The sequence below is a fragment of the Ranitomeya variabilis genome, chromosome 4, assembly GCF_051348905.1.
Source record: "Ranitomeya variabilis isolate aRanVar5 chromosome 4, aRanVar5.hap1, whole genome shotgun sequence".
Lineage (NCBI taxonomy): Eukaryota > Metazoa > Chordata > Amphibia > Anura > Dendrobatidae > Ranitomeya > Ranitomeya variabilis.
In genome coordinates, this window is record NC_135235.1 from 661428098 (window position 1) to 661454625 (window position 26528).

Here is a 26528-nt window from a genome sequence, read left to right on the forward strand (position 1 = left end):
AGAGTATAAGACATAATTTCAGTTGTTTCACACTTTTTTGTTAAGTATATAATTCCACATGTGTTAATTCATAGTGTTAATGCCTTCAGTGTGAATTTACAATTTTCATAGTCATGAAAATGCAGAAAAATCTTTAAATGAGAGGGTGTGTTTAAACTTTTGGTGGTCTGTACTGTAATATATATATATATATCTCCAGCCAAACATAGTAATGACACTACTGGGATGGCATTGTAGTGACTTGCAGGTAACCCCCTGAATGTTTACTGGCTGTGTAGCAGACACCATACATGCAAAGTGGGGATTCAAACTTCAAATCTGAGTAGCGGCTAATGCTCAACAAATATTTACAAGCACCCAGATACTCAAGTGATATCAGAGTATCACTGAGAACGTTCGCTCATCTCTAGTAATTATCCTTTAATCATTCGACTATCTGTTATGTTTTTGTACAATTTGTCAATAACATATGTAGTGTCTCCCAGTCAGTTATTTTTGATGGTCAACAAAATACGATTTCTAGTAATTTATTTTTCACACTCTACTGTAGGTATGATAATGGTTTCTCTCTGTGTTAGATTTTTGATGTTTAAAAGGGATGTCCACTACTTGGACAACCCCTTCTCTCTGGAAAAGGAAAGATTAATCCAGCTTCAACTCTACAAATCCAAGACATGTTTAAACTTATTATATTTTAACTATGAAAAAAGAAAGAATTAGTCATATCAAAAAGTCTTTTTTACTTTCTTGGTTGAAACATGTAGGAAAAATTTATTAAAAAAATCATAGGGAACATAGGGAAAAGACTAATAGAATAAGACACTGGCACGGAAAGCGAGTATGAATATTTTTATTTGAAATATGACAAACATTAGGAATGACAAGGGGTTGTCCTAATAATGGACATCCCCTTTAGGAAATACATTGTTTGGTTAAAACATTTCCAACATTCTGAACATGAAAAAGGCTTCACCCCCTTTGTGACTTTTCTGATATTAAAAAGTTGATTTTAGTGTAAAACATTTCCTATATTATGAACAAGAAAAAGGCTTCTCCCCTGTGTGGGTTGTCAGGTGGCAATAAAGATTCTCTTTCTGTTTAAAACATTTCCCACATTCTGAACTGGAAAAAGGTTTCTCCCCTGTGTGGGTTCTCTGGTGCGTACCCAAATCTAATTTCTCCTTAAAACATTTCCCTCATTCTGGACATGAAAAAGCCTTCTCCCCTTTGTGGGTTCTTTGGTGTATAATAAGATTCCATTTCTTTTTAAAGCATTTCCCACATTCTGAACATGAAAACGGCTTCTCCCCTGTGTGGGTTCTCTGGTGCATAACCAAAGTCGATTTCTCGTTAAAACATTTCCCACATTCTGAACATGAAAACGGCTTTTCCCCTGTGTGAGTTCTCTGGTGCTTAACCAAATCTGATTTCTGTGTAAAACATTTCCCACATTCTGAACAGGAAAACGGCTTCTCCCCTGTGTGGGTTCTCTGGTGCATAACCAAAGCCGATTTATCGTTAAAACATTTTCCACATTCTGAACATGAAAATGGCTTTTCCCCTGTGTGAGTTCTCTGGTGCTTAACCAAATCTGATTTCTGTGTAAAACATTTCCCACATTCTGAACAGGAAAACGGCTTCTCCCCTGTATGGGTTCTCTGGTGCCTAACCAAAGTCGATTTCTGATTAAAACATTTCCCACATTCTGAACAGGAAAAAGGCTTCTCCTCTGTGTGGGTTCTCTGGTGCATACCCAAATCTAATTTCTCCTTAACACATTTCCCAAATTCTAAACATGAAAAAGTCTCCTCTGTGTGGGTTCTTTGGTGTCTAACAAGATGCGATTTGCACTTAAAACATTTAACACACTTGGAACAAGAAAATCTTTTCTCCGCTGTGTGAATTTTTGGATGTTTAAGAAAAGACTTTTTGATGGGAAAACTGTTTCCATATTCTGAACATGCAAATGGCTTCTTTGATTTAGGAGTATTTCCATGTTCAGTGCTTATTTTGTGACTCTGATTTTCCTTAGTTGTCGCTAATGAATCAGAAGACAGGACTTGTTTCAAAGGATCAGATGAGAGATCTTTGCTGTGAAGGGATGATGGTATATTTGGAGTAACGGTGTTCAATTCATTTGTATCCAGTGGGATCTCAAAATCATCTGATTTGAAAATTGAAGATGTTAGCTGTTCCTCTGATCTCTTGGTACAGTCATCTGCCAAGATATAAACCAATTATTATTTTTGAATAAAATATCTTTGAATGTCATATCACATTTCTACTTAAACTGTCTGTAAAAATGGATATACAGCTGCAGCTTGGAAGACCAAACTGTTGCACAACTCTTAGGGAAAACAGTTAATATCAGCTTGAAGAGTGTAACTCAATGTATTAAAACATAACTTTTACTATCATCATTAAAATAGGACTAACAAAGAAACACAAAAGTGCTCACGCCGATAACAGTGCAGATAAAAAACTGGTTGAATCTCACCAATTGCAGACTGGGGAAACCCACGTAGGTGAAAGAGGGTCCCAGGGAGGGTCCAGAAAAAATGGAGAAATGTGTGAGGGGGTGGGGACCTATTTCCTACTCCCCTGTCGTGCCCCAGCATTAACCCCTGTCCTGACAGGCCCAGATGAGCCTTACACTGGACACCCCCCACCAGATGTGTTGTAACAAACGCCTCCCAACGCGTTTCTTCTCCGATCACGGAGATTCATCAGGGGAGTTCCATAAGTCCATGAGCTCGATTTTGCCCAAATACACAGCGTTGAGGATATCAGCAGTGGCTGTATGTCCTCTGGTAATCAGAGAGATTATGTGTGGCCGTCTGCCACAATCGGTGAGTGAACCAGAAGTGGCACCCGCTGTCTGTTTATAAAGATAATGGGCAACAACCCCCCAGGAAGTTAGAATACATAGCCCCCTGTGTCATTCCCCCATGACTCACTGTGTCTCGCTGCGCTCCACACTCCTGGAACGCACGCCGGTCCCATACTAATGCCTAACATCCGGCCGCCGCTTGTTCCCAGCGTGCCGGATAACCGGAAGTACCTTGCTGCGCTCCACGCTCCTGGAACGCACGCCGGTCCAACATTCATGCATAACATCCGGCCACCGCTTGTACCAAGCGTGCCGGGTGAACGGAAGTCCCGGCACCATTTTGGAAAAACACCTTCCGGTGCGCCGATACCAATATGCGTTCCAAAGAGGAACGCACAGCGTGACGCCAAAGTGTATGCGCCATACTACACATATGACTGGCGGTACCTCGCTGAAGTTATGTGCTCCAGCCTGGAACGCAGTAGCGAGATGCGCCTGAGAGTATATACACCGCCATCCGTCTCATCATAAGGCACCACTGATTAATACATCAAACAGCACCAAATGGTGGCAGGGCTTAAAAGATGGTACAATGGTACAATGGTAAAGGCACAGCGGTACAGTAATACAGATGGTATAATGCAAAACACATTACTCATAGCCTCAGAATCAAATGGGGGCAGTACAGTGGTACAGACACAGCGGTACAGAAATACAGATGGTATAATAAAAAACACATTACCCATGGCCTCAAAATCACATGGGGGCAGAGGATCAAAAGAGGGATGTTTAATTGGCGGCATTTACTGTAAGGCCATTCATATATATACCATAAAATGCCAATATTTTCATAACTATCCATACTCTTCATAGACCCTAAATGGCTGGAAGTGTCCAGATCAACTAATATATGTAACTAACGAGTACATATCACATTGGGAATTTATATAGAGGCAGGGATGGGGGAAGAGGGAAAAGGGGGTTATTCAGTCAGAATAGACACATGCCCACAAAGAAGTAGATAACATAACAAAAGATGACAGCAATAATATTACTCGTTTGTTCAAAAATAGATATATGAATCCCTCATCCACTGGAAAGTATACCGATGTAAATAGCAATATTTATAGCCCATCGGTACCAGACTTATTCAAAAGAGGGAAGCCATAGAGCAAAATAGTTACATAGTTACATAGTTATTAAGGTTGAAGGAAGACTTTAAGTCCATCTAGTTCAACCCATAGCCTAGCATGCCCTAACATGTTGATCCAGGGGAAGGCAAAAAAAACCCATGTGGTAAGAGTAAGCTCCATCATGGGGAAAAAAATTCCTTCCCGACCCCACATACGGCAATCAGACTAGTTCCCTGGATCAACGCCTTATCAAGGAATCTAATATATATACCCTGTAATATTATACTTTTCCAGAAAGGTATCCAGTCCCCTCTTAAATTGAAGCAATGAGTCATTCATTACAACATCATACGGCAGAGAGTTCCATAGTCTCACTGCTCTTACAGTAAAGAATCCGCGTCTGTTATTATGCTTAAACCTTTTTTCCTCCAGACGTAGAGGATGCCCCTTGTCCCTGTCACCGGTCTATGATTAAAAAGATCAGCAGAAAGGTCTTTGTACTGTCCCCTCATATATTTATACATTAACATAAGATCACCCCTTAGTCTTCGTTTTTCCAAACTAAATAGCCCCAAGTGTAATAACCTATCTTGGTATGGCAGACCCCCCAGTCCTCCAATAACCTTGGTTGCTCTTCTCTGCACCCGCTCCAGTTCAGCTATGTCTTTCTTATACACCGGAGACCAGAACTGTGAACAGTATTCTAAGTGTGGTCGCACTAGTGACTTGTATAGAGGTAAAATTATGTTCTCCTCATGAGCATCTATGCCTCTTTTAATGCATCCCATTATTTTATTTGCCTTTGTAGCAGCTGCCTGACACTGGCCACTGAATATGAGTTTGTCATCCACCCATACACCCAGGTCTTTTTCATTGACGGTTTTGCCCAGAGTTTTAGAATTAAGCACATAGTTATACATCTTATTACTTCTACCCAAGTGCATGACCTTACATTTATCCCCATTAAAGCTCATTTGCCATTTATCAGCCCAAGCTTCTAGTTTACATAAATCATCCTGTAATATAAAATTGTCCTCCCCTGTATTGATTACCCTGCAGAGTTTGGTGTCATCTGCAAATATTGAAATTCTACTCTGAATGCCCCCTACAAGGTCATTAATAAATATGTTAAAAAGAAGAATAGTGATCCTGCCCCGTCAATTTGCAAATGTTTTGTTTACTATGACCGTTTTAAAGGACTGGTCCAGGCACTGGTATGCATCAATCAAAGTAATAGTGGGTAGACGCAAGTATGAGGATATCAGAGTAAAGGACGTATGGTGAACAGACCACAAGAAAGAGGTAAAATACTACATGAGGGACACGTATGACCGAAAGGAGGACACTATGAGGTACGTATCAGACCTACAAAAAACAGTCAAAATTGAGCTGTTCATTAAGTCCATGCGGATGACAGGTGTCCAACAAAAAAATCCATCTTGCCTCTCTTTGTAACAAGATTTTGTCAAAGTCACCTCCCCTAGATGGAAAGGACACCTTGTCAATCCCCATGAAACCCATAACTTTCACATCTCCACCATGCTGGGTGTTCACATGTCTGGCAATGGGGGTATCCCTCTGATTACGGATATCCCCCAGATGCTCCCCTACTCGTCTTCAGAATTCACGTGTAGTTTTGCCAATATAGGAGATGCCACAGGTACACACAGCCCGATACACAACCCCTTTGGACTTACAGTTGATGAATTCCTTGATGGTATATGTTTTCTGAGTGAGGATGTTATGGAATTCCTTAGCCACCTGTATTGATTCACATGCAACACATCTACCACACCTGTAGCAGCCCCTGGGCCTATTTGGCAGCCAGGTGGAGTGAACAGGCGTAATAAGATGACTGTGTACCAGTCGATCCCCTAGTGTTTTGCACTTTCTGTAGGTCACCTGAGGTACCGTACCCACCGCCTCCTTAAGGTCCTCATCCATCGCTAGAATGCCCCAATGTTTGTTAAGGATGGCTCTAACCAGGGGGGCCCCATTGTCGAATGCACAGACCATTCTGATGGTATTAGAGTTATTATTCTCCCTCCTTCGTGGTATCAAAAGATCATTTCTGACCCTAGTCACAGCATGCTGATATGCCTCCCTCAGCACCCGATCAGGGTACCCTCTCTCCAGAAACCAGGATCTAAGGTCCCTTGCTTTGATTCTAAAATCAGCCTCATCAGAGCAGTTCCTCCTCAGGCGGAGGTATTGGCCCTTAGGGATTCCTTTTTTGAGGGAGTATGGATGATGACTATCCCATCTCAACACAGAATTAGTGGAGGTAGGTTTTCTAAAAATTGTGGTATCCAAACCATCCCGACTATTTTTAGAAATCAGAATATCAAGGAATGGCAAACTTTTTTCTTCCAGCTCCGAGGTGAATCTTAAACCTACCGTATTTTCCGGCGTACAAGACGACTTTTTAACCCCTGAAAATCTTCTTAAAAGTCGGGGGTCGTCTTGTACGCCGGGAATCGCCTTGTACGCCGGGTGTATATGGTGGGTGGGGGAGGGGAGTGATCCTGATGACGACGAGGGGGCGTCTCACAGGAAAGTGAGTATCCCCCATTACCTTATCATAGCGCTGCAGCGTGGGGTCTCTGTGCTGGGAGCGGCGGCGGCTGCTGTGCTGTGCTGTGGCGGCTCCTCTTCTGCAGTGTGGGGCCTCTGGTGCTGTGGGGCGGCGGCGGCGGCGTATCTTCATACAGTCGGGGCTCCTCCGGCATCTCAGCCTGGAAGCCCCGCCGGCAACTCCATGCGCTGGCCTCCGGGAAAATGGCCGCTGCTTAGATTCAGATCTCGTCGAGATCTGAATCTGAGCATGCGCAGCCCCCAGCGGCCGGGCCACCGCATCGCACCTATTGAGCTGCCTCCGGGAAAATGGCCACTGCTCAGATTCAGATCTCGTCTCCCGAGATCTCGGGACGAGATCTGAATCTGAGCAGCGGCCATTTTCCCGGAGGCCACCTGACCGCATTGTACCCATGGAGTTGCCGGCGGGGCTTCCAGTCTTTGAGATGCCGGAGGAGCCCCGACTGTATGAAGATACGCCGCCGCCACCGCCCCACAGCACCAGAGGCCCCACACTGCAGAAGAGGAGCCGCCACAGCACAGCACAGCAGCCGCCGCTCCCAGCACAGAGACCCCACGCTGCAGCGCTATGATAAGGTAATGGGGGATACTCACTTTCCTGTGAGACGCCCCCTCGTCCTCATCAGGATCACTCCCCCCCCCCCCCCCAAAAAGGCACATATTCACCGGCCCTATAAGACGACATAGGGTGTATAAGAAGACCCCCGACTTTTAAGAAGATTTTATTTTTTAACAGGTAAAGTTGGGGGGGTCGTCTTATACGCCCAGTCATCTTATACGCCGGAAAATACGGTAGATTGTTTCGATTTAGTGATGACAAGAATTCATGGAAGGTTTCTTTGGTACCCTTCCACAAAACAAACACATCGTCTATATAACGGACCCAAAGGTCAATATAGACGGTAAAGTGTTCATTAGCCTCGGTGAATACGGTAGTGTCCTCCCACCAGCCCAGGAACAGGTTGGCGTAGCTAGGTGCACATGGGCTACCCATAGCAGTGCCCCTGAGCTGGTGGAGGACCTTCTCGTCAAATAGGAAATAGTTGTTGTTGAGGACATAATCAAGAAGGGTCAGCAAAAACTCATTATGAGGAACGAACTGTTGTCCCCTCGTCCTCTGAGATTCTGAGACCATTTGTGATATCCCTCCCTTCGTATATCAGGGATACCATGGACCTATTGCGCAGACTTGAGGGGATCTCTGTTGAACCTGGGTCGTTTTTAGCAAGTATTGACGTGGAGTCACTGTACTCCTCTATCCCACATAACTGTGGGATACAGGGGGTACAGTATTTCTTGAGGACGAGGGGACAACAGTTCGTTCCTCATAATGAGTTTTTGCTGACCCTTCTTGATTATGTCCTCAACAACAACTATTTCCTATTTGACGGGAAGGTCCTCCACCAGCTCAGGGGCACTGCTATGGGTAGCCCATGTGCACCTAGCTACGCCAACCTGTTCCTGGGCTGGTGGGAGGACACTACCGTATTCACCGAGGCTAATGAACACTTTACCGTCTATATTGACCTTTGGGTCCGTTATATAGACGATGTGTTTGTTTTGTGGAAGGGTACCAAAGAAACCTTCCATGAATTCTTGTCATCACTAAATCGAAACAATCTAGGTTTAAGATTCACCTCGGAGCTGGAAGAAAAATATAGTTCTTACCGATAACGGTATTTCTCTGAGCCCATGACAGCACCACGGAGAGAGGGGATCCGCCCACCAAGGACAGGAAACCTACGGATAAAAAGGCGGTACCACTCTCCTGCATCAGTTGTTTTACATAGAGAATGATGGGAGACTACTAAAACATTTGTTAGCTTTAACTGTTTAGCATAACGAGATACCGCGTGATTATAAAACTATGAATAAACTATGAATAAACTATGAACAAAACTATGGCACTATTTAATGTGAGCACCCATAAGTGAAGGGAGGGAATGTACGGGTGCCGTCATGGGCTCAGAGAAATACCATTATCGGTAAGAACTATATTTTTCTCTGATCGCCCATGACGGCACCACGGAGAGAATTGCATAGATAGTACATTCAGGGAGGGACCACCGCTTCCAGAACCCTTTTACCGAAGGTAAGGTCCGAAGAGGAGTTTAGGTCCAATCTATAGTGCCTATAGAATGTAGATGGTGAGGACCAGGTAGCAGCTCTACATATCTGGTCTATGGGAACTCCGGCCTTCTCCGCCCAGGAAGATGCCACTGCCCTTGTCGAGTGAGCCTTAACCTCCCCGGGAACGGACATCCCACTTGCCGAGTATGAAAGACTGATGGCATCCGTAATCCATCTTGCTATGGTGGCTTTCGATGCTTTTTTCCCCTTCCGGGGACCCTGAAAACACACAAACAGAGAGGCATCCTCCCTACTCTCCTTAGTGACTTCTAGGTAGCGTAAGAGACATCTTCGTACATCTAGTGTATGTAATGTTTGTTCCTTCTTGTTTACAGGGTTGGGACAGAAGGAAGGGAGAGAAATCTCTTGAGACCTGTGAAATTTTGATGCCACTTTCGGGAGATATGCTGGGTCTGTTTTTAAAATGACCCTATCCTCTAGAAATTGTGTGTAAGGAGGGCTAGACGAAAGAGCCTGTAAGTCGCTGACCCTACGGGCAGAAGTGAGGGCGACTAATAGAGCGGTTTTGAGAGATAGGTTTTTTATTGAAGCTTCGTGTAATGGTTCAAATGGCGGACTGGTCAGGGCTTTAAGGACTAAGTTTAAGTCCCATTGAGGAACGATTTTTACTGGAAGAGGCCTTGATCTTCCTGCTGCTCTTATAAATCTAGCGACCCACCTATTTGTAGCTAAATCAAAATTGAATAGGGCTCCCAATGCTGCCACGTGAACTTTCAAGGTACTAGTGGCCAGCCCCATCTCCAACCCATTTTGTAGGAACTCTAATATGGAATTAAGGGGAATTTCTTTCCCTATTTTTGTACCTGATGAAGACAGAAACTTTTTCCATATCTTGCCATATTGTTTCGTTGTAACTGGCTTCCTACTTTGTAACAAGGTTGAGATTAACCCTGGGGAGAACCCCCTGTCTTCTAGCAGCTTCCTCTCAAGAGCCAAGCTGTCAAGTGCAAGTTCTTGACCCGTGGATGACAGACTGGGCCCTGCGACAATAGATCCTGAAGGTCTGGTAATACCCAGGGGTCGGATATTGACATCTTCCTCATCCATGAGAACCAAGGTCTCTTCGGCCAGAACGGGGCAATTAAGATGACCAGCGCCCCGTCCTACCGAATTTTCCTCAGCACTGCTGGAATCAGAATGAGAGGAGGAAAGACATAGCGCAGATGATGACTCCAAGACATCAGGAAAGCGTCCACAACTACTGGGTTCCCCAGGCTCGATAGGGAGCAAAAGGAGGCTACTTTTTTGTTTAGATGGCTCGCAAAGAGATCTATTTTGGGAACCCCCCATTTCTCTGTGATCTGGGTAAATCCACGTCGATTCGGTAAGTCCGTAGGTCTCCCATCAAGGACAGGAAACCAACTGATGCAGGAGAGTGGTACCGCCTTTTTATCCGTAGGTTTCCTGTCCTTGGTGGGCGGATCCCCTCTCTCCGTGGTGCCGTCATGGGCGATCAGAGAAAAAAAGTTTGCCATTCCTTGATATTCTGATTTCTAAAAATAGTCGGGATGGTTTGGATACCACAATTTTTAGAAAACCTAACTCCACTAATTCTGTGTTGAGATGGGATAGTCATCATCCATACTCCCTCAAAAAAGGAATCCCTAAGGGCCAATACCTCCGCCTGAGGAGGAACTGCTCTGATGAGGCTGATTTTAGGATCAAAGCAAGGGACCTTAGATCCAGGTTTCTGGAGAGAGGGTACCCTTATTGGGTGCTGAGGGAGGCATATCAGCATGCTGTGACTAGGGTCAGAAATGATCTTTTGATACCACGAAGGAGGGAGAATAATAACTCTAATACCATCAGAATGTTCTGTGCATTCGACAATGGGGCCCCCCTGGTTAGGGCCATCCTTAACAAACATTGGGGCATTCTAGCGATGGATGAGGACCTTAAGGAGGCGGTGGGTACGGTACCTCAGGTGACCTACAGAAAGTGCAAAACACTAGGGGATCGACTGGTACACAGTCATCTTATTACGCCTGTTCACTCCACCTGGCTGCCCAAAAGGCCCAGGGGCTGCTACAGGTGTGGTAGATGTGTTGCATGTGAATCAATACAGGTGGCTAAGGAATTCCATAACATCCGCACTCAGAAAACATATGCCATCAAGGAATTCATCAACTGTAAGTCCAAAGGGGTTGTGTATCGGGCTGTGTGTACCTGTGGCATCTCCTATATTGGCAAAACTACACGTGAATTCCGAAGACGGGTAGGGGAGCATCTGGGGGATATCCGTAATCAGAGGGATACCCCCATTGCCAGACATGTGAACACCCAGCATGGTGGAGATGTGAAAGTTATGGGTTTCATGGGGATTGACAAGGTGTCCTTTCCATCTAGGGTAGGTGACTTTGACAAAATCTTGTTACAAAGAGAGGCAAGATGGATTTTTTTGTTGGACACCTGTCATCCGCATGGACTTAATGAACAGCTCAATTTTGGCTGTTTTTTGTAGGTCTGATACGTACCTCATAGTGTCCTCCTTTCGGTCATACGTGTCCCTCATGTAGTATTTTACCTCTTTCTTGTGGTCTGTTCACCATACGTCCTTTACTCTGATATCCTCATACTTGCGTCTACCCACTATTACTTTGATTGATGCATACCAGTGTCTGGACCAGTCCTTTAAAACGGTCGTAGTAAACAAAACATTTGCAAATTGACGGGGCAGGATCACTATTTTGCTCTATGGCTTCCCTCTTTTGAATAAGTCTGGTACCGATGGGCTATAAATATTGCTATTTACATCGGTATACTTTCCAGTGGATGAGGGATTCATATATCTATTTTTGAACAAACGAGTAATATTATTGCTGTCATCTTTTGTTATGTTATCTGCTTCTTTGTGGGCATGTGTCTATTCTGACTGAATAACCCCCTTTTCCCTCTTCCCCCATCCCTGCCTCTATATAAATTCCCGATGTGATATGTACTCGTTAGTTACATATATTAGTTGATCTGGACACTTCCAGCCATTTAGGGTCTATGAAGAGTATGGATAGTTATGAAAATATTGGCATTCTATGGTATATATATATGAATGGCCTTACAGTAAATGCCGCCAATTAAACATCCCTCTTTTGATCCTCTGCCCCTATGTGATTTTGAGGCTATGGGTAATGTGTTTTTTATTATACCATCTGTATTTCTGTACCGCTGTGTCTGTACCACTGTACAGCCCCCATTTGATTCTGAGGCTATGAGTAATGTGTTTTGCATTATACCATCTGTATTACTGTACCGCTGTGTCTTTACCATTGTACCATCTTTTAAGCCCTGCCACCATTTGGTGCTGTTTGATGTATTAATCAGTGGCGCCTTATGATGAGAGGGATGGCGGTGTATATACTCTCAGGCGCATCTCGCTACTGCGTTCCAGGCTGGACCACATAACTTCAGCGAGGTACCGCCAGTCATATGTGTAGTATGGCGCATACACTTTGGCGTCACGCTGTGCGTTCCTCTTTTGGAACGCATATTGGTATCGGCGCACCGGAAGGTGTTTTTCCAAAATGGCGCCGGGACTTCTGTTCACCCGGCACGCTTGGTACAAGCGGTGGCCGGATGTTATGCATGAATGTTGGACCGGCGTGCGTTCCAGGAGCGTGGAGCGCAGCAAGGTACTTCCAGTTATCCGGCACGCTGGGAACAAGCGGCGGCCGGATGTTAGGCATTAGTATGGGACCGGCGTGCGTTCCAGGAGTGTGGAGCGCAGCGAGACACAGTGAGTCATGGGGGAATGACACAGGGGGCTATGTATTCTAACTTCCTGGGGGGTTGTTGCCCATTATCTTTATAAACAGACAGCGGGTGCCACTTCTGGTTCACTCACCGATTGTGGCAGACGGCCACACATAATCTCTCTGATTACCAGAGGACATACAGCCACTGCTGATATTCTCAACGCTGTGTATTTGGGCAAAATCGAGCTCATGGACTTATGGAACTCCCCTGATGAATCTCCGTGATGGGAGAAGAAACGCGTTGGGAGGTGTTTGTTACAACACATCTGGTGGGGGGTGTCCAGTGTAAGGCTCATCTGGGCCTGTCCTTGTTAGGACAGGAGTTAATGCTGGGGCACGACAGGGGAGTAGGAAATAGGTCCCCACCCCCTCACACATTTCTTCATTTTTTCTGGACCCTCCCTGGGACCCTCTTTCACCTACGTGGGTTTCCCCAGTCTGCAATTGGTGAGATTCAACCAGTTTTTTATCTGCACTGTTATCGGTGTGAGCACTTTTGTGTTTCTTTGTTTGTCCTATTTTAATGATGATAGTAAAAGTTATGTTTTAATACATTGGGTTACACTCTTCAAGCTGATATTGTCTGTAAAAATGGCAAGTTAAGTAAAAATAGTGAATTCTTCACTAAGACAATGACAGTTCACAGTCTAATAGAAAATTTCAAAGGATGAACCAGTAGAGCTTGTTGTTGAACTGTTAGTTCATTCTGCCTCCCAAATATGAAATAAGAAGCCTCAAAGAAACGTTATGTTGATGAACATAATACCAATAAAAACTTCTATTCATCTCACAAAAAAAACAAAGTCCCCACTCAGGTCAATCATCTGTTAGTGGAAAAACAGAGGTTTCTACATTATTAGCTGCTTAAAGGCTCTTGAAAAGTAACATAATAATAATAATAATAATAATAATTTGATTTCTATAGCGTCGACATATTCCGCAGCACTTTACATTTTAGAGGGGACTTGTACAGAAAAATGGACATTAAGCATAAACACATAGATCAAAACAGATACCTAGAGAAATGACGTCCCTGCTCGCAAGCTTACAATTTATGAGGAAAAGAGTAGACACAAAAGGTGGATGGTAACAATTGTTTTCATTGTTCAGACTAGCCAAAGTGAAAGGGTACTGTCACACAGTGGCACTTTGATCGCTATGACGGCACGATTCGTGACGTTCCAGCGTTATCTATTCGATATCGTAGTGTCTGACACGCTAGTGCGATCAGGGATCCCGCTGAGAATCGTACGTCGTAGCAGAACGTTTGAAACTTTCTTTAGTCGTCTAATGTCCCGCTGTGGCGGCATGATTGCATCGTGTGACATAGATGTGTACGATATTGTATACGATGTGCGCATAATAACCAATGGCTTCTACATCACAAATACGTCATGAAATTATCGCTCCAGCGTTGTGAATTGCAAAGTGTGACAGCAGTCTACGACGCTGGAGCGATAATTACACGACGCTACAACGTCACAGATCGTGCCGTCGTAGCGATCAAAGTGCCATTGTGTGACAGTACCCTAAGAATCGGGTGTTCATCTAATGCTGCATGAACTGATTATCAGCCTAAGTGTGTAACAGTACAGACACAGAGGGCTATTAAATGCATAAAGCATGTGAGAGCATAATGCGAGGAACCTGGTTATCGTAAAAAATTTTCCATGGGCAACAGGGCTAGTTAGGTTAATGCGTTGAGACGGTAAGCCAGTCTGAACAAAAGCATTTTTAGGGCACGCTTAAAATTGTGGGGATTGGGGATTAATCGTATTAACCTGGGTAGTGCATTCCAAATAATTGGTGGAGCACCTGAAAAGTCTTGGAGATGGGTGTGGGAGGTTCTGATTATTGAGGATGCTAACCTTAGGTCATAAGCAGAACGGAGGGCACGAGTAGGGTGGTAGACTGAGAGAAGGGAGGAAATGTAGGGTGGTGGTGAGCCATGGAGAGCTTTGTGGATGAGGGCAATACGGTTGTACTGGATTCTGGAGTGGATGGGTAACCAGTGTAATGACTGGCACAAGGTACAGGCATCAGTGTAACGATTGGTGAAGAATATGATCCTGGCTGCAGAATTCAAGACAGATTGGAGAGAGGAGAGTTTGGTAAGAGGGAGACCGATTAATAGAGAGTTACAATAGTCCAGTCGAGAATGAATAAGAGAAACAGTGAGAGTTTTTGCAGTCGAAAGGAAGAAAGGGTTTAATTCTAGAAATGTTTTTGAGGTGCAGATGCATGGCTTCCATTAACCAATCCATCAATAACCACTCTTCCAAAGTCAAATATCCTTCTCGCTTCTGAGTCTTTCAGTGTGCCCAAACCACATTTATCATCCATGTATTTGGTATTACTATAGTGAGAAGAACCCACTTACTTTACAGTGGGTGTGTTTCCTGGAGCACAATCTGGGCACTATGTGTTGGGTAATAAAATGGCATATTGGCAATTTTTTTTCTCCCACATCAACTGCGTGCTAATTTCCGGAAAGTGCCTGTGGAATCAAAAATAGTTACTACTCCAATAGATTAATTATCTGAGGGTTAAAATTTCTAAAATGGAGTCACTTTATGGGGATTTCTACTACTCTGGTTTTCTGAATTTTTTTCATATTAGGTCTTCTGCAGATACTGTCACATCTCTTCTGAGATCTGCTCCTAGGATGTCTGCTTTTGTCACCAGGTGTGTCCTTATTCACATGGCAGGCAGGGCTGGTAATGGGTTAAACTTTGGAACCTGAAGCTCTGGATGATGAAGGCTCAGTTGAGCCACTAACATTAGGGTGCCTGGGGCAAGTAGTGCAATCCAGTCTGGCAGTATGTGCAGTGTATGTGCTGTCCAGCTGAAGTAATCTGTTACCTGATTCGGCCAATTGCATAGCACCATATTCTACGAAAGCTCGAATCATATTGAAAGAAGCTGCCAGATACAGCCTTGTTCTCCTCTGTATGGCCGGTTTGCTGACTACTATTGCGTCTTATGATTTTGTAATTTCTCTGCCTTACTGGTTCTGACCCAGCTACCTAACTATTGTTCTTTCCATTTTACACCACCAAACAGCAGGCAACACTATTGCCCAAGCCTGGGTGGTCTCTATATTAGTCCAGATCCATGTAGAGGTGTTAATTCGGTGATGAGTAAGAATCTTGGGATCAGGAAAATGGAGTAGATAGCGCCAAGCCTGTTTGTAGTGGCCATCTTTTGAGCTGCCAAGTGGTCACAAACACTGCTCCCGATACATTATGTCTGCAAACTATTCCAGTAAGATCTGGATTCAAATAGCTAAATGGCGCTCCGTTCCTTCTCAACCCTGAAATTTGCCCATACAGTAGTGCACAAGCGTATATATAGGGCATTGTCGGATTCAAGAGAAGTTGTAAAATACTTTGTTAGGGCCATCTGTATGCTATTCCACTTTGTGAAAGTGTAAAAAAATGGGGCTTATATTTTGCGAAGAATTCTAAAATTGGGTAGAAGTAATAAGATGTATAACTATGTGCTTAATTCTAAAACTCTGGGCAAAACCGTCAATGAAAAAGACCTGGGAGTATGGGTGGATGACAAACTCACATTTAGTGGCCAGTGTCAGGCAGCTGCTACAAAGGCAAATAAAATAATGGGATGCATTAAAAGAGGCATAGATGCTCATGAGGAGAAGATAATTTTACCTCTATACAAGTCACTAGTTCAACCACACTTAGAATACTGTGTACAGTTGAACTAGAGCGGGTGCAAAGAGCGACCAAGGTTATTAGAGGACTGGGGAGTCTGCAATACCAAAATAGATTATTACACTTGGGGCTATTTAGTTTGGAAAAACGAAGGCTAAGTGGTGATCTTATGTTAATGTATAAATATATGAGGGGACAGTACAAAGACCTTTCTGATGATCTTTTTAATCATAGACCGGTGACAGGGACAAGGGGGCATCCTCTGTCTGGAGGAAAGAAGGTTTAAGCATAATAACCGATGCGGATTCTTTACTGTAAGAGCAGTGAGACTATGGAACTCTCTGCTGTATGATGTTGTAATGAGTGAGTCATTACTTAAATTTAAGAGGGAACTGGATGCCTTTCTTGAAAAGTATAATGTTACAGGGTATATACACTAGATTCCTTTATAGGGCGTTGATCCAGGGAACTAGTCTGACTGCCGTAAGTGGAGTCGGCAAGGAATTTTTTCTCCCCAATGTGGAGCTTACTCTTTGCCACATGGTTTTTTTTTTTGCCTTCCTCTGGATCAACATGTTAGAGCATGTTAGGTTAGGCTATGGGTTGAACTAGATGGACTTAAAGTCTTCCTTCAACCTTAATAACTATGTAACTAAAATTATCACCAAATAAAGTGACAAGGCAGATTTGAAAAATGGGCCCTGATTAGTAACGCAAAACTGGCTGTGGAAAATGGTTATCAGAGTATTTTGGACACTAACTATTGTAGTCAAAAACTGTGACTATAGACAATAACACATCTAAAGAAATAATAAAACTCAACAGTCTTCATCAGTAAAATATCTAGTGGTGAAACCTCTCTGGAGTAATCACAGAATGGGCTTGGTGTATCAAGAACACCATGACTGATGCACAGATTGGATCAGTACACGTGTCCAACCTGGGTACTGGGTTACCTGGCTCTTCGTGAATGGAGGGTTTGCCGGGACAGGCGTGACTGCCGGTGTGCAGGACATGCGACACATGACAGTAGAGGGAGGGTCAGGGGCAGAGCCAACCAGCAAGCTGCAGAAGGAGATATCGGAGAGTGGCGGGGACCATCAGGGCCAAAGGGAGGTCAGGTGAACCAAGGTCAGTGCCGGAAGATCAGCGGGGAAATGGAACGAGAGACAAGAGAATGGTCAGGTCAAAGCCGAGAGTCAGATACCGGGAGAGCGACGAAGGTACCAGGGGAACAGGCAAAACGGGCAGTCGCAAGACGAAGCAGGAGTCATTAACAGGCGACCAACAAATGGTACAGAATCAGCAGACAAGAGCAAAACGGGAACAAACCAGGTCAGAAACAGGGGGATCACACAAAAGCATGCACAAGGCACAAGCTCACAAGGGTCAACAAACTCAGCTGAGGGAAGGAGTATCACTGACAAACGACAGCCCAAGAGAGGCTATTTAATGCCCTCCCAAAGCCAGAGGAAGGCCACCAATATTAACCCCAGAAGCACTAGACAAAACTTCATAAAGACCATGACAGTACCCCCCTCTCAATGGGGGACCACTGGCCCACCAGGCTTATCAGGATGCCTGGCATGAAATGCACGAACCAGACGATCGGCGTGTACAGACAGGGCAGGAACTCAAGATCGACCATATGGACCATACCCCTTTCCAGTGTACCAGATACTACAAGGAGTGGCATACAAGATGAGAATCTGCAATGTGTCCAACCTCATATTCTATGTGACCCTCCACCAACACCGGGGGAACAGCTGACACAGAATCCTCCTCAACAGGCCCCAATGGTTTTAAAAGGGACTTGTGGAACACATTGGAAATCTTGAATGAGGCTGGAAGGTGTACCTTATAGGCTACTGGATTAACTATTTCCACATTTTCATATGGACCAATGAACTTTGGACCCAACTTGGCTGACAGAACCTTGAGTTTGATATTCCACGTGGAAAGCCAAACCTTTTCTCCAACCTGAAATGTATGACCCAAGACTCTCTTCTTGTCTGCGAAGAACTTATACCTATCCTGAGCTTTGGAGATATTTTGATAGACCTCAGCCCACAGATTTTTTAAACGCTGTACAGACCCCTCTGCCCCAGGACAACCCAAATCCAAGCGGGAAAATTCCTCAAAATGAGGACTGAACCTATAGTTAACCAGGAATGGGGAGATACTGGTGTAGTAACTCACGCGGCTGTTGAAGGCGAACTCAATAAGGCAATGCATCACACCTATCTTCCTGGTCAACAGAGGCCAAACATTTAAGAATTTGTTCAAGGTACTGATTAGTGCGTTCAGTCTCACCATTACTTTCAGGGTGGTACGCAGAAGAAAAAGACAATGTAATACCCAATTTTGTACAGAATGCCCTTCAGAACCTAGCCACAAATTGCACACCTCTGTCAAGACACCACATTCATGGGTACCCCATGCAGATGGACCATGTGTTGCACAAACAGCTTGGACAAGGTTTCAGCAGAGGGTAATGCGGATAAGGGTACAAAGTGGGCCTGCTTGGAAACCCTGTCCACCACCACCCACACAACGGTATTACCCCTGGAAGGAGGGAGATTGGTGATAAAGTCCATGGACAGATGAGTCCATGGTTTTATCAGGTACTGACAAAGGCATCAGTTCCCCGGCCGGCTATGAGAGCTCTTAGAACAGGCACAAACCCCACATGCAGATACAATTTTTTTGACATCCATACCCAATGAGGGCCACCAAAAATCCCTAGCCATGGTCTCTCATGTGGCCGAAATTCCAGGATGAGCACTCAGCCTAGACTAATGACACTCTTGAAGAAGTCTACACCATAATTGTTCCGCGACAAAATTTACCCCCCGGCATAGAGACAGGAACAAAAAACTGAGCTTCAACAATCTCTCCCCTGCTCTGACGAGACCTCAGCCACCACCACCCCGGGGTGAAGAATGGAGGATGGTAGTTCGGGGGGAGACACAGAATCAAAACTTCAAGATAAAGCATCACTTTTGATATTTTTTCCACAAGAAAACAACTTATTTTTTCAACATGGACTGAGCCCACCTTGAGTGAAAAGACCTCCGAAACAGAGAATCCCTTCTTTGATGAGAGGAGTCAATGGCCACCACTTTAACCAGAGTCTCCAGCCTAACAGTCCCTATCTTATATTGAGATATCAAACGGAAGTCAATCAAGTTGATGGACAAACCACAATCAACAAAAGCTGTAGAAAAATAAGGACAACTGTCCAACAGCAGTATCACTTGCAACAAAACCTTTGAAAATGAGGAAGAATGTACCTGAGGTTCTGGGTGGTCTCCTCGATCACCACCCAGACCTAGTCATTTCCCGACACCTTAGCTGATGAGGGACGGGAGGGACAGTCCTTCCTCCAATGTCCAGATTCCACACAATAGAAGCACAGCTGCTTCTTGCAACGGCATCCCCTTTCTTTCTCTTTAGCCCCTTACTGACCTCGGACGTACTATACCGTCCGAGGTCAGCTCCCCTGCTTTGATGCAAGGCTCCGCGGTGAGCCCGCATCAAAGCCGGGACATGTCAGCTGTTTTGAACAGCTGACATGTGCCCGCAATAGGCGCGGGCAGAATCGCGATCTGCCCGCGCCTATTAACTAGTTAAATGCCGCTGTCAAACGCAGACAGCGGCATTTAACTACCGCATCCGGCCGCCCGGCCGGATATGACGTCATCGCCGACCCCCGTCACATGATCGGGGGTCGGCGATGCATCAGAAAGGTAACCATAGAGGTCCTTGAGACCTCTATGGTTACTGATCGCCGGTAGCTGTGAGCGCCACCCTGTGGTCGGCGCTCACAGCACACCTGCAATTCTGCTGTGTAGCAGCGATCTTATGATCGCTGCTGCATAGCAGAGCCGATCGCGTTGTGCCTGCTTCTAGCCTCCCATGGAGGCTATAGAAGCATGGCAAAAGTGAAAAAAAAAAAGTAAAAAAAAATGTGAAAAAAATAAAAAAAACATAAAAGTTTAAATCACCCCCCTTTCGCCCCAATCAAAATAAATCAATTAAAAAAAAAAAAAAACCCTACACATATTTGGTATCGCCGCGTTCAGAATCGCCTGATCTATAAAAAAAAAAAAGCATTAACCTGATCGCTAAATGGCGTAACGAGAAAAAAAATTGAAACGCCAGAATTACGTTTTTTTGGTCGCCGCGACATTGCATTAAAATGCAATAACGGGCGATCAAAAGAACGTATCTGCACTGAAATGGTATCATTAAAAATGCCAGCTCGGCACGCAAAAAATAAGCCCTCAACCGACCCCAGATCATGAAAAATGGAGACGCTACAAGTATCGGAAAATGGCGCAATTTTTTTTTTTTTTGTAAGCAAAGTTTGGAATTTTTTTTCACCACATAGGTAAAAAAAAACCTAGTCATGTTAGATGTCTATGAACTCGTACTGACATAGAGAATCATAATAGCAGGTCAGTTTTAGCATTTAGTGAACCTAGCAAAATAGCCAAGCAAAAAACAAGTGTGGGATTGCACTTTTTTTTGCAATTTTACCGCACTTGGAATTTTTTTCCCGTTTTCTAGTACACGACATGGTAAAACCAATGATGTCGTTCAAAAGTACAACTCGTCCCGCAAAAAATAAGCCCTCACATGGCCAAATTGACGGAAAAATAAAAAAGTTATGGCTCTGGGAAGGAGGGGAGTGAAAAACGAAAACGGAAAAACGAAAAATCCCAAGGTCATGAACGGGTTAAAGGTGACGGCGCCCACCTCCATAGCCTCAGATACGGGAAAGGCTTAACTCCCACTGGGGAACAATGGGGTTTCCAATTGCATCACACCCCTCGTCCGCAGCCTACGGTCAGCCTGGGTCATGGCATCCTTCAGAGAATCAGGTGGGGGATGTAAGGCAAAGGCATCCTTTAAACGCTCTGTCAGATCTCTGCGGAATAAGCCCCTGAGGGCGGCGTCACCCCAGGAAACTTCAGCAGCCCAGCATCTTTACTCCAAGCAAAACCACTTGACTGAATGCCTCCCTTGACACATAGTCATGACCATATCCTCAGCCAGACGCACATGATCCGGTTCATCATAGATATGCCCAAGGGCCTCAAAAAATGCATCCAAAGACATTCTCTCAGGGGCCGAGGAAGTGAGAGAAAAAGCCCAAGCCTGAGGGTATCCTCTTAACAGAGATATAATGACCCCCATCCTCTGACTTTCATCCCTTGAAGAGCGGGTTTTTAATGAGAAAAAAAGTCTACATCACTCCTTGAAGACTCTAAATTTCTCTTTGTCTCCAGAGAAGGTATCTGGCAACTGCATCGAAGGTTAAGGAGGAATCAAGGTAACATCTCTGGCACCCACCCCCTGAACTCCTAATGACAAAGCCCCTTTCACCGTATCAGTCACCTGCTGCTGAGACTGAGCAAGAGCTTGCTGCTCAACATTCAGTTTATGTATCATCTGAGTCAGATGTTTCACCTGCTCATAAAGAGTGAGCACAGGATCCATAATATCCCCACGCTCCCGGAAAATGTATTTGGTCAGTGATATCAGGAACACTATGACTGATGCACAGATCGTATCAGTACACGTGTCCAACCTGGGTACTTGGTTACCTGGTTCTTAGTGCATGGAGGGTTTGCCAGGATGGACGTGACCGCCCGCCCGCATGCAGGTCCTGTGACACGTGACCATAGAGGGAGGGTCAGGCGCGGAGCCAACCAGCAAGCTCCCGAAGGAAATATCCGAGAGCGGCGGGGCTGAGGGGAGGTCAGGAGAACCAAGGTCAGATACCGGGAGAGCGACGGAGGTACCAGGGGAACAGGCAAAACGGGCAGTCACTAGATGAAGGGTCAACTAACTCAGCCGAGGGCAGGAGTATGACTGACAAATGGACAGCCCAAGAGAGGCTATTCAAAGCCCTCCCAAAGCCGGAGAGAGGCCACCAAGATTAACCCCAGAAGCACTAGACAAAACTTCATACAGACCAGGACATGGTGGTTCTTGGCTATCTAAACTATCAAAAGGGCCAATAATTTTTGTCAGATAAGTTTTAAGAAGAAATATTAGATAGTCAAAGAGCAGAGAAAGTATTATCACCCCCGTTTCAGGAGAGATTGTGCAGTAATCTGAATTCCTTGGATTGAAAATATAATGGAATTTATGACGTGGAGTGAATCCATGAAACCATATAGTTGGTTTTAAAAGAAAAAGAAAAATCAGGATAAAGGGAAACTCTGTTATTGTACAGAAATTCACACTTGGCCAGAAAAGACTGGACTTGGTAGGGACCATATGAGCACATTCAGTCGCACAGAAATGAGAGAAGATTAGCAAAAACCAACAAAAATACAAGTGACATCATAGTAATAGATATCAAAGCATGTTAAGCAAATATTGTCACTGTAAAATGGGACATATATATGGCCAATCATCAATTACAAAACTAACACAACACAAACAAAGGATGATAAACAGGCCCAAGATATAAAAGGGTATATTTTATTAGACACAATTTTAAAATACAAAGGTATAAATAGTGGATAAGACCACAGTGCAAAATAGCTATAGAAACGGGATGGGTGTACCGCGACTGAATATAGGAAATTTACAGATACAATTGTGCAACGGCGCACATCAATGAAGATATATAGATTATTCTATTACCTCCATATATAGCACATGGAACATATCATCGAATGATAGCACCACAAATCATGATGAAAAATATATGAAACGGCGCAAAATCATATAACATACCAGTGTGGAGAGTTGCCAAATACTCGTCCGGCTAGCAGGAGGTATAGACAAAAGCCAGCGGTCACCACATCACCCCGACGCGCGTTTCGGCGCACAGCCTTCGTCAGGGGGCGTGGCGACAATTGAAATGTGTGCAGCTTAAAAAGAGACCCAGACCAATAACCAGTGACCGGAAGTGAAGTCATATTGCCATGGTGTCCGAAAATATATAGCTATTTCGCGCACCTAGCATAATAATAGTACCAATAACATATAATGTAAAAGATGCGCGACAGATTAAAGCTGTAATACCACAGCGATGAGAATTAGCACCGTGAAGCCGTACCGATGGCGGCGCATGCGTGGTTGGAATCCAAACCACGCCCGCCGGCGTCAACGTCAAGGGGAAACGGAGCCGCTGCGCCGAAGCACAACGGAACCATGTCACCATGGAGACGCAGAGAGCCGAGGGACGCGGAAGACCAAGCACGCATGCGCTCACGGACAGCAACCAGAAAAGTAAGATGTTCACAACTATAGTCATAATTAACATCCATAACAATAACTACAAGGTATACAAATATTGCAAAAGAGTATAAGTTATAGATATACAATTATAAAAATAAATGAATGAAAAAACAAACGACAGTAAATATGAATCTGTTATGTTGAGACAATTTAGACGATATGGAAGATGATGCAATGTCCAGAACGATGAAAACGATGAAAAAGACCAAATGAAGAATTGAAACACCAAATGAAATGGTGGGGCCACAAGCTAAAAGAAAACAATGTGAATGGATTAGAAACATGAACACACAATATAAAAAGACAATAAAAACACTAGCTATAGCACAGATGGGAGCGCCAACACAACAGCGGAACGGAATCACAGAAATGGGACAAAACTCATTTGTTCATTGAGTCCCTTTGGATGTAGCGTGTCAAGCCGCCATATCCAGCGGGACTCAAGCTGGGCGAGCCGTTGAGATACCTTGCCACCACGAATATTGGTCTCCAAGATGTCAATGCCCCTGATCCTCAAAAGGGTGGCGTCACAATTGTGGCACCGCCAAAAATGTCTAGGGATTGTTTTTAGAATGGATGGATCGGTGGTCTCGGACGCAGCCATTATCCCTAAGACATGTTCCCTAATTCTAATTTTGAATGGGCGTGTGGTCAAACCAATATATATAAGACCACATGGACAGGTGGCAAAGTAAATAACGTTCTTTGTAGTACAATTAATAGATTTCCTGATATCGAACGTTCTTGATTTATCAGAACGATTCCCAAACCCAAAAATTTAACAGGGATACAAGAGATTACCAGATGAACAACATCTTTTTCTGGAAATCATCATCTAAATCTAAGCGTACAACACGTACACCTTCATTTTCATCTGCATCATCAATAAGTGACCAGTCAGAGTCAGCTTCCTCCTCCTATACTACTCGGTCAGGAACTAATTTTAGAAAGACATATGAGCGAAATTACCATCCATATAGAAGGAAGGATCGTGGTTCACCTGATGCTCCCAAACGAGACAATAAGGTAATTAATCTAAGTCACTATAATTTTTCTGATACTGAGTTATCAATATTAAACAGGGGTCTTACGTTCTCCCCTGTTTCCAAATTTGATACATTTTTGGCCATAAAAGACTTAAACATCTTTGCTAGATCCTTGCTTTTTAAAAAGCATTTCCATGATGGTGACCTACATGCTTTATTTCCCACAGAGGAAGAACAATGTGCCTTGAGAGTTTTGGAGGAACTCTACGATGAACACCATACACCTATTAATGGTAAGATACCTTCATCGATCCGACCACGGTCCAAGAGATTCCCCCCTCTTTCCTCCAGTGCCAATGTGGACCTATTCGTCCGGATTGTCACAAGGGATTTAATGGAAATTCCAAAATCTATCGCCAATGATAATTTAACACGTCATGAGCGCGACTGTTTAAAAACCCTTCAACAACTTCCCGACGTTGAATTCAAACCAGCCGACAAAGGCGGTAACATCGTCGTATGGCCAAGATCAATGTATGAAAAGGAAGTTTATCGTCAGCTCAATGACAAAATATGTTATAAAAAACTTACATATAATCCTTTATCTACATTTACAACACAGTTAAAATCAATTTTGGATCGGGCAGTAGAGAGTGAGGTTATTACAAAAGAACTGGCTAGTGCCCTCACAATAATTGAGCCTACCATCCCCACTCTCTATTTACTGCCCAAAATCCATAAAGATAGTGTCAACCCACCAGGACGTCCCATTGTCTCTGGAGGGGGGAATTTCTTGGAGCATGTCGGGCGATGGATTGATTCTATCTTGCAACCCATCGTGGAAAGTCTTCCATCATTTCTGAAGGACACGGGGGCCTTTCTTAAATTGGTCGATGGTGTTCAGATTGACCCTGGGGCCGTCATGGTTGTAGCCGATATTGAATCTCTCTATACCAGCATTAGGCACCCGGACGGTCTCAGGGCCATTAAATATTATTTGACCATGTCTAATTTTCCTGTTTCCTTTCAAAATTTTGTATTAGAGGTATTGGAGTTTTCTTTGACGCATAATTTTTTCACTTTCAAGGGGTCCTTCTTCCTGCAGCTCCAGGGAACAGCCATGGGTGCGGCCTTTGCGCCGTCCTATGCTAACCTGTTCCTGGGGCTGTGGGAGAGGGACCTCACCCTGTCAGATCCTGGCACGTCTATGGACCGCGTCCTCTTGTGGACGCGGTACATAGACGATATTTTCATGATCTGGCAGGGCCCCACCAATCTTTTGCAGGAATTTATGGTTTCCCTTAACAATAATTCCATAAATGTACGCGTTACTCACCATCATGATACCCAGTGTGTCGAATTTTTAGACGTATTGATCAAACGGGATAATAGTAACATGTTACAAACTGATATCTTTAGGAAACTCACCTCCACTAATTCACTCTTACACGCCTCCTCTGCTCATCCGAGACATGTTGTTCAATCTGTACCCACAGGACAGTTTCTTCGCCTTCGGAGGATCTGTTCTGATGTAAGAGACTTCGAAAAACAGGCTGATGATTTGAAAAACAGATTTTATCAAAGGGGGTATAGTCATCGTATGATAAAAAAAGCGTACAACCGGGCCCGACATTCTTCTCGGCATGATTTGATTTATAAATCTAATAACAAATTATCCGATGGAAAGATAAGATTTGTAACCGATTACCACGATCGTTTTCCAGCGGTTCGAGAAGCCCTCACGAAATCTTGGCCAATCCTACTTGTTGATCCCATTCTTTCTCAATATCTGCCCGATAGGCCCGCCATTACCACAAGGAGGTCTAAAAATTTACGTGATCTTTTGGTACATAGTCATTATGTCGGTAACCCTAAAACTACTTTCTTGGATCAATATCCAAGGAAATTGGGCTGTACTCCTTGTGGTCGTTGTGTGGCCTGTCCTAATGTGGAGAGGTGCGATTCTTTCTTCAATTCTGATAAATCAAGAACGTTCGATATCAGGAAATCTATTAATTGTACTACAAAGAACGTTATTTACTTTGCCACCTGTCCATGTGGTCTTATATATATTGGTTTGACCACACGCCCATTCAAAATTAGAATTAGGGAACATGTCTTAGGGATAATGGCTGCGTCCGAGACCA

At 44.2% G+C, this 26528-nt stretch overlaps 2 protein-coding genes across 2 annotated transcripts in view; both read right to left on the reverse strand.

Annotated features, from left to right (window-relative positions):
• Positions 1–26528, reverse strand: part of LOC143767518 (uncharacterized) — a 146612-nt gene that overhangs the window by 112798 nt on the left and 7286 nt on the right. The window lies entirely within an intron of this gene.
• On the reverse strand, positions 835–25945 carry LOC143767534 (uncharacterized). The gene is made up of 2 exons (XM_077255947.1): positions 25810–25945; positions 835–2218 (listed from the first exon to the last, which is right to left on the reverse strand). The coding sequence occupies exon 2, from the start codon at positions 1749–1751 to the stop codon at positions 1197–1199; it is 555 nt and encodes a 184-aa protein (XP_077112062.1). The 5' UTR covers positions 1752–2218; positions 25810–25945; the 3' UTR covers positions 835–1196.